This window comes from Leishmania braziliensis, contig 48 (assembly GCF_000002845.2).
Source record: "Leishmania braziliensis MHOM/BR/75/M2904 WGS CADA00000000 data, contig 48, whole genome shotgun sequence".
NCBI lineage: Eukaryota > Euglenozoa > Kinetoplastea > Trypanosomatida > Trypanosomatidae > Leishmania > Leishmania braziliensis.
In genome coordinates, this window is record NW_004057987.1 from 1 (window position 1) to 9,551 (window position 9,551).

The following is a 9,551-nucleotide window of genomic DNA, read 5'->3' on the forward strand; positions in this document are numbered from 1 at the left end:
TTATATATGTTAACTTACATTACGTAATGACAACGTGTAACAAAACGAGTATGTAGTATACCATATAGATGCAAATTATGAGTGATTATTGAAATTTTTTTCTATACAAATGTATTTAAGTTTTAATATAGCAAATCATTATATTATATTTATTTGGTTGTATACATAATGTATAAGAAATTATAATTATAATAATACAAAACATTATACTAGTGTTGCTCTTTTAACTAAAATAAAATAGAAATGAGATCAATATAAAAATCATTATATCTGCTTATATCATTAGAAAATCAACGACTATTATAGATAGATATATATGACGATTTATGTATTATCTTAATGAATTATAATATATAGTGAAATACTTAATAATTGACTTATATCATAAGTATCTTATAGTTCAGAACATGACTAGTATTATATATATTGAATAAAGAGAAATATAGTTAATTAATTCATATATATTAGTATAAATGTTATAATTATCATTATTATATAAACAGTATATGTGTATGAAAGAAATATAATAGAATATCAAATAACTAGTTAGAGTATGTCTCATCGTTCGTAAATACTAAATTATATTTAATATATATAGATAATTTCGTTTCACTTTAATATATTTATGACACAGTTCATAATGTATTTAATTTATCAATTGATAATAATTAATTTCAATCAACATAATATAACTAATCTAATTTAATTGTCTGACGTTTTCAATCATTACTTTTTTCTTTTACATATAAGCCGCCTTTACTAGCGCGAGATATAGAGCTGTCTGATATAATTCCTTTTCCACCTGGTTGTACTACGGGTGTTCGATAAACTGCGCGAACAAGGATTGAATGCGCTTCCGCAGATTTGTCAGAGACGCCTCTTTGTAACCACAAAGTAGAAGTTAACCATGAAGAGAGGTAGAGTGAGAGAGCTCTTTTGTTAACCCGCACAAAAAAAAAAAAAGAAGAGAACAGAAAAGAGCCCAGGGCACAATATAGAGGCAGAGAGAAGGTCGGAGTGGTAACGAGCGAGTGGGGGAAGGGGGACGCCGTTGATTATTTGATTACACCGCACAACACAGCGACAGCGGGAAGGGTGGGTGAGACAGACAAACAGAGAGAGACAGGGAGAGACAGAGATGGGACACAGAATAGAGGAAGGACGCAAGAGTGATATGACGAAGACATCAAAACAGAGAAAAAAAAAAAACCAAAGGCACAACCGTCTACACCGCCTGGACAACACGAGGAAGGGGGGAGGGGAGGGGCAACTCAAAGAAGAACGTGGGCGCGAGAGAGAGAGAGGGAGGGGAGGGGAGGGGAGACAGCAGAGGGACGTGGCGCACACTAAAGAGAGAACACACTGAGAAAAGTGTAGGAGGCAGAAATCAAGGACGACAATAAAGACAAATACAACGGTGTGGAATGGGGGGAAAAGCGAAGCGGCCACATTCCGTCGACAACAAACCACCCGAATTTAGCTTGGTGAGTGCTCCAAGGAGCACACACACGTCCCCATCAACCACGGCAACGATTACCACAACGACAACGACACTTCCGCACCCGCCTCCGGGGAGAGGGAAGAACCCGCGGGAGCGAAACACTTGCTGTGATAAACAAGCAGAGAAATGAACAGAAATAGAACCCACATGTATCGCAAAGCGCCCAGGAGGAGGAATACAGGGTAGCAGCAGTCTTTCATTGTTCTTCCTCCTTTTGCCTTTCTGCTTTCCATCCTGAACACTGCAGGCGGGAGTGGGAGCCGAGGGGAAGAGCGGCAGTCCAAAGAGAGCATCCAACGAAAAGAGGAAGTGCTTGACCTATCAGCTGATCTGCCGTGCTCACCGCGATGAAAACCTGACGTACTTCTTGAGACAGCTAAGATGGGTGAGGTGCAGGAGGGGCGGGGGGTGAAAGGTGTCTGATCACTACATCTTGGGTGGCGAAACCTCAGTCGCAGAAGAGCACCTTGGCGTGTCCCTGTTGTGCGGCTTTGGAAGAACGGAGTTGGCAAAGGCGCCGCGAGTCTGCCCGTCGCCGTCCTCGTCACCTCTGTCGCTGCCCCCGGTCGTCGGCAACGACGACACTGCGCCGTTGGCCTGGGAGAGGGAGAACGTCGAGGGTCGAGGAGCACTGATGCGTCGAAGTGTGCGAGGGTCTCGGCGGTGCTTTGGCTTTGACCTTGTCAACTCAGACAAGGCATCCACGCTGATCGTATTCACGGATCCGTCTGTAGTGCTGCCGCGCGAGTTGACCGATTTTATAGCAACGAAGCTCGCCTTATACGGCTGTTTCAGTGAAGCAACAGAATCTGCGACCACCATGGGATTCACCGGCCCCGCGGCCAAGCCTTGCGCCTGCGGGCGGGAGGTAGCTGCGACCGACGCACCGATGGACTGCTGGTGCATTGGACTGCGTAATAGCGCCACTCCGGACTGCGTATAGCGCGGTACGATAGAGATGGACGTCTTACCCAAGCCCGCGCCAGTGCTCGCCACCGCTGCCGATGACCGTTGCAGCACCTTCGTCTGCGAAGGTGGCTGTTGAAGTAATTGCATCGGCGTCGACATTACGTTCCCGCCGATTGCGTTAGTGAGCAAGTCAGTAGTTATCAGCACGGGCGAGATGCCACGGGGAGAGCCGGGGCGCCGATACGTCGCTGAAGGCTTCGGTGAAGCAGCCAGTGAGACACCGTTCCGTGGGCTGCGCGCTGACGTTACGCTCACGCCATCAGTCGACGACCGCAGTGAGTTGATGCCTGTCGTCCCATGTGCGACTGGGTTGCGAGGCGACCGCGACACCGACTGAAAGGACGCGCTGCCGGCCGAGCCAGAGAGGGCCGCCGGGTAAGACAATGTAGCGAGACCTGACTTGCTAGTGCCGCCACTCTTGAAGCTGCTGTTCAGACGACTGCTAGTGCTAGCGTTGGTGAGAACAGCGGTGGCCGATCGGAGAGACTTCGTGCCCGCAGTCACATCGGGAGCGATGTTGATGCACAAAGACGAGCGCTGACACCGAAGCGAGGGATCAGGTGATGTGCGGGTGTGCTGCGTGTTCAGCAACTTTGCGCTGGCGTTGCTGCTGTTGTGAGACAAAGCCTCGCACCGCTCGTCTGCCCCGTGAGTAGTTCTAGACAGCACGAAAGAAGGTGGCGCTGTGGCGGCGGTGGCAGAGCCAATGACCGGCAGTTGCGACGACATATTGGGAGGAGAAGCACGGTCCTGCAGCACCAGCGACCCTCGTGCCATGTGCAGACCCAGCGACTGCGATGCAGCTGCGCTACCCGCCTCCTCCATTTTCGCCTCCGATAGGACATGGCTGCTGCTGTCGGAGGGGTACACAAGGCCGTGGGCCGGCTGGTAGGGTCGATGCAGCGGCTGATGGGGAACCGCCGCAACACCGATTGTCGCCGCTGGTGAAGTGGACGCCGTTGTCAGCAGCTGTGTATTCACGGTACTGTTGGCATTTACGAGTCGCCCATCCTTCAGCGATAGTGAGCACTCGTGCGAACGAGGGGCGGTAACAGCCGGGTGGGAAGTCGTCGCGGAGGCCCTGAGGGTCATGGGGATCAGTTCTTCAACAGATGGGCACGCAGACACCGGGGCGGGCACTGGTGCCGCTGGCGTCCGCCCTGGCTTGATCACGGCACGTTGCGATGCCGTCAGGGGTGGTGACATAGCCCTGCGCATCTCGGAGACGCTGAACGGCGACACTGACTTGAGCTTGTCCGCCGACGTCATCACGACAGTGAACTGGCTTGGTACAGAAGGCGTCTGGCCCACGTGCGTTGGCGTGATCAGCTTCGACGTTGTTGTCGCGGACGTTGATGACATTGCCATCGATAACCGCCGCGCTGACCTGCCGGCAGCAGGTGTGGTGCCCGCTGATGGAGGCATCATGTGAGACTGCAAATCCGCCTTGGACACTGACGCGGAGTTGAGCATGCCACCAAGCAAGCTGCTGCTGTTCGCGCGGGCAGCTGAGTCGTGCGAAAGGGGGACGGTACTGGCCAGCTCATGGGGATCCTCGTTTGATGTCACTTCTGGTACGGTACGCAAGGGCGTGATAGAACCTCTTGTGGGGGATCGTCGGCCCGCGAGAAACGATGACGACCGGGCAGCAGGCGAACACTCGCGCGGACTTCGGTGTCTATGGCTTCGCTGCGCTGAAAAGAGGTTGCGCTGGGACTGCGGTAGAGGCGGTCCCAAAGCAGTGGCGAAGGGTTGCGGACCTTCCTTCACCATCGCAGCAGCGATGGCCTCCATCTTTGCCGCCTCTACATCTCGCCACTCGCTGCTTGGAGTGCTGAAGCGTGCGTTTAGTGTGTTTATCATGACAGGCGATGACGCGTTAGAGGTGCCCTCCATGGGCGGGCGGCAACGCACGGGGCTGCGGTAGTCAGTGGTGTGGGGACTATCATCTGAGTTGTACGCGCTGCTGAGGCGGTTGTTTATCGGTGACGAAGCGGTGCTCACGAACAGCTTGGTTGGCAACACAACTGAGGGGTTGTCCTTGTCGCTGTTGTCAGCACTAACATTGTCGACATCATCATTCTTTGTAGCGGCCAGACAAGTCACCGTCTGCGATCCCACCCGCTTGCAGCCGCCATCGCCATCACCAGTTGCCGCCTCGCTTCGGCCTTCCCTTATGTGGTCGACATCATGACGCTTGTCATCCACATTGGGGCTACCCAGCACAGCAAGCGACTCCGTTCGCATGCACATGCCCACCGCTGTGATGTCGCGCTGGAGGGGCGCCCGATAACCCAGAGGCGTGTTGGGAGACTCCGACAGCCGGTGCAGAGTCGCCAACTCTGTCGCAGCTGCCGACTGAGTAACTTCCGTCGACGCCGCCACAGACGGCCCGAGTCGCAAGGTGGTCGTAACACCCGCCTCATTTTCCTTGGTGATACTGTGGTCTGATATGGAACCGAGCATTGTGGCAGGCTTGCGAAGAGAGTGTCGATGCGTTGAGCTGTTCGGCGGTGCGCCGGCACGAAACACCGTCTGCGGTGGCGTGGTATTGGCGTCTGGCATGGATATGATGAGACCCTGTGCCGGCCCAGCCGCCAATGACGCCTTCGTCATCCTCGGCGATCGCGTGATGGTCGGAGAGAGAGTCTCCAGCAGGCAGCACGGCGTGGAGGACGAGTGGGGCGGTGTAGGATTTCGCCTCTTATCAGCACTGAGGTCGAGCTGCAGATGCTGGCGGGGGCTCTTCAGCGGACTCGTCACGTCCAGCTTGGTGCTGCCGCCACCAGCCGCACTTCTACCACAGCCGTGCTGTGAGCCGGAACTGAGACCCTTATGTGGCGTCATCATGCTGCTCTTGGTGGCCGGGGACATGATGCGACCCGAGAGCTTCCGAGCGGACCGCCCGCTGCGGCGCCGCCCACTCTGCGACGACAGTGGTGTTGCGGCACCGTCGGACGCTAGGGCAGACGCCTTGACGTGTTCGAGAGCGAGCTGCGGCACGAGTGCCGCTCTCCCTGTGGAGGTGGACTGGTGGTTGTTCACTACCGGATGTGGAGACGGCACCTCCTCAGTCAGCACGCCCGCTCCCGGTGAAGGGCTCCTCGAGTGCTGATTACCGCCACTTCGCACCACTGGCGTGCTGGTCGCACGCCTGCGAATTTCTCTTGCCTTGGAAGACCGCTTCTTGCCCGGCGATGTCGCGTACGGCGCCATGACACTAGACGTAGCGGATCTGCTTATACTCCCGGCTGTCACCGGAGCAACTGCGGTGGCGACTGTAGTCATCCGGGCGGTGGCCTCCCTGGAAGTACCACCAGCTGCCAGGACGCTAAACGGTGACGTGGTGCTGACGGTCGGCGATACTGCTGACATTTCTTGAGCAGGGACAGACGTCATGCATGGGTGTGTCTCTGAGCGGCTTCCCGCCACGTTGCTGCTGTTCGTTTCACCACGCTTGTGATTATGGTGGTGTTGCCTGTGCGAGGAGTGGTTGTTCTTGGCACCATCCGCCACTGCGGTCATATCATCGGTGGAGCTGATGTCCCTTATAGTGGAAGACGACCGTGCACTGAGGCTCTGCACTTTTGCAGCGCCTCTGCCGTGATGCACACTGCTGCTGCGGTCGTTCTTTCTCGCTCCTTCTACGGCGTGGTCGAGCGCGCTGTTGTCGCTGCTGTCTGTAGGTCGTGGGCTCACGCCGTTTCCAAGGATGGCAGCTCCAGCGAAGCGGCGGCGTTGTTGTTGCTGCGCCTCTGCAGTCGCATCTGCCAGCCGCTGTCGCTCCTTTCGAGCGGCGCGGAGCGCGTCGAACATGGGCAAAGCCAGCGCCTCAGCTGATGTCATGCGCTCATCTGGGATGTACGTGAGGAGCCCCTTGAGTAGGTGAAGAAATTCACGGTCATACCTGAACACTTCACGTATTGGGGTCAGTCGGCACTTAGAAAAGCGAATAACGTCCGGAGTGGACACGAAATCGCCGTGGCTGTTGAAGTACCTGCTCGAGTACTTGGAGTGTTTCACGAAGGCCTCCGGCAGTCGCCCAAGGCGGCGGTCCATCATGTGCAGGTGCGTCAGGTCATCGCGGGTTTCGAAGAGGCGATGCCCAACGGCAACCTCGTAGAGGATGCAGCCCACACTCCACATGTCGGCAGCGTAGTGCCACTTGTTGCCAAGCACCACTTCCGGTGCGCGGTACGGACGCGTGGAAATGAGGTCCGAGTCCAGCTTGTCCATACGCCAGAGCGATGCACTTCCAAAGTCGCAGACGACCCACTCGTTACCCATTGAGTTCTCGGCAACGTTCCTGTCAGCAATAAGGATGTTCTCCGGCTTGAGATCGGTGTGCACCATGTGGCACTCAAAGTGCACAAATCCCATCGTCTCCAGCAACTCGTAGCTGAACTCGAGCAGCTTCTCGTGCGTGACGATGCCGCGGTTGACCCCAAGGCGTCGGCTGCGCAGACTCGGGCCGTGCATCGGCATAATGAACACAGGGCACTCCTGCCAGACAAAACACTCGTACATCTTTGACACACGCGCGTTGCGGCCCCCGTCATGTTCGTGCAGCACGATCAGCATCTGCTTCTCGTACTTGGCGTCGCTGCTGTACTCCTTCTTAATCACCTTCATCGCCAGCGGTTTGCGCTGCTGCTCTTTGACGGGCAATTGCAGGTCAATGACACGGTACACTCTTGAAAAGTTACCGGTACCGATGGGGGTGATGACCTCGTAGTGGTTCTTCACTACCGACCCCTTCTCGAGTCGAAGATGCTCTCCTCGCGACGTCATTCTGTTCGTCTTGGCCGAAGAGAGGAAGCGACAACGCTTGACCGGGAAAAAAGGGGGGCACACGCGCAACGCAAGCGAAGAAAAGCAATCGATGTTAAAAGAAGAGATCGAACTCCAGCGAGTCGCCGCCTCGGCCACGCGCGTTGTGCCGTCACGCCTCCCACTCGACAAGCGAAAACAACACAGAGACCAAAAAGAATACCGCTCGTGTGAGGGGAGGGGAGGTAGGGGCGTTGCCGAATGCCTCCGTTCCTTCGCCAGCGTGAGAGGTGAGAGGTGAGAGAGAAGAGAGAAGGGAGGAAGTCGCAATACGAGCACCAGCGAGCCAGCATACTCGCGCCCAATACACATGACTGCTGGGCGGTGTGGGGGGGCAATCCGGCCGCCTACACCGAGGCCACACCGGCAGCGGCAGAGCGCGGCTTTCATACAGGAGCATCGACACACGTATGTGCGGTGCTTGGGCACCGACGAGAGTGCGGGGCTGCCGGACCTGTCCACCCCACCTGCCTCACCGGAGGGGGGGGGACACGAAGGGGCCCGATGGACGGCACCTACTGCGGAGGCACGGATAGCGAAAATGACGAGAAAAGGAGCGACACGGTCACCGTGGCCCTTCCTCAACGACGATGAAAGGTAGAAGTATCTCACTGGCAGGTAGAGCAGCGAGCGCGCTTCCACTGGGCAAGCAAAACACGATCGTGCGGACGATCGCGTCGCACCGCCATGCCCTACGAGGAGCGCACAAGGATAAACAAAGAGAGCAAAGGACCGAAAATGAATTCCCTTTCAGCAGCGGCTAGGATGCTCATCTGCTGGTCCAGGAAGGTGGGGAGAAAGAGGTGAGGAGGGGAAGGAGCGTGAGGGTTAGTCAGCAGCATTCCCTCTCCAAGCGACACCCGTGCCATAGTATACCCTTGTTGTTGAGTGTGCTGGCAAGGACGTGTGCTCGACCAGGTGGGTGGGCTGTCGAGGTTCTTGCGCGCGCGAGGATACGGCCAGTCGCCAATGCGTGAGAAACGCCGCAATGCCGACGGACAGAAGGGCAAAGAGGAAAAAGAACGAAGTATAGAGCACGAGAAAATGGGAGAGAAATCAAAAGAGGAGCAAAACCCCACAAAACAGAGAGGCCATTGACGGAGAAAGGGAAGAATGGGGGTGTGTAGGAGGGGGGGAAGGCGGAGCGTAACGGAGTGAGTCAGTCCACCAACAAAAAGAGAGAAGAAAAAAAAACGTTCAAACAAATGCGCGACGTGGCCAAATGTTGGTGAGTTGCGGGGGGCCCGCACGCCCTCCTTCGGTGCTGTCTCTTTTTGTTCTCCGGGATGCAGGGTCGCCATAGAACGATCGATGAGATACGCTACGTTCTTCTTCTCGATAATCATTTTTTTTTTTTGCGCTTTTCCCCCCTCCCCCTCTCTCTCTGTCCGTCGATTTGGGGTGTTCCCGAAAAGCACGGGAGGATTGACTGTCAACGACAGAGCCCTCTGCCCTGCATTCCTCACACACGTATGGGCATGAATGTGTGCGTGCGCGTGAGCAAAAAAGGGGAGGAAGGAGAATAAAGGAGGAGGGTAGGTGACTGTGTACGGTGTTGTTGAATGTCGGCCTGGTTGTCTATCTGTCGGGGCGTGGGCGTGGGCGTGGGCGTGGGTGTGTGTCTGCGCATCACTGAGCTCCTGTGCTGGAGAAACGCGGGGAGAGAAAGGGGAGAAGAGGAGGGAAGAAGACAAAAGGGAAAAAAAAAACATGAAGAGTACATGTCAGCCAAAGCTGGCCGAAAGGAAAGGAAGAGGCAGGAGGAGAAAACGCAATAAAGCGAATACGTGCGTGCGCATAGCGGCAAACCACCTCTCTACGCTTTGCAGGGCAGCCCGGAGTGCGTGCGTACTGCGAAAACAGCGCAAAGGCACATCCCGCTCAGTCGATACGCACTCACACACGCAAGCGCGCGACGCGTAAAGCGCATCAAACCACACCACTCAGCAAAGAAGGGTGCGCACACCGGCACCAACAGCAGAAGAGCACACACGAATAAGGGACAGAAAAGGAGAGCTGAGAGACGCGACTGCGAGACGCATATCGCTTCCGCCACCTCTCGCTTGCTCTTCTTCGGTAGGTGCCTCGGTTGCTGAATCCCTTTTTTACGTCTCTGTGCATCTGCTTGAGATAGGGGAGAGAAGCACAACTGTGCAAAGGTAACTTCTTGTCACACATAACAGAGAGAGAGAGAGAGGAGGGGAAAACACAGCATGTGTTTAAGCAGCGTTCTCTTGACTGAGTGACGCGG

At 55.1% G+C, this 9,551-nt stretch overlaps 1 protein-coding gene across 1 annotated transcript; it reads right to left on the reverse strand.

Moving 5' to 3' along the window:
• Positions 1-1,927: 1,927 nt before the first annotated feature.
• Positions 1,928-7,261, reverse strand: LbrM_27_2860 (protein kinase-like protein; the record flags this gene model as incomplete). Its single annotated transcript, XM_001565987.2, has 1 exon — positions 1,928-7,261. One exon carries the CDS (start codon positions 7,259-7,261, stop codon positions 1,928-1,930), a length of 5,334 nt encoding a protein of 1,777 aa, XP_001566037.2.
• Between the last annotated feature and the right edge of the window lie 2,290 nt (positions 7,262-9,551).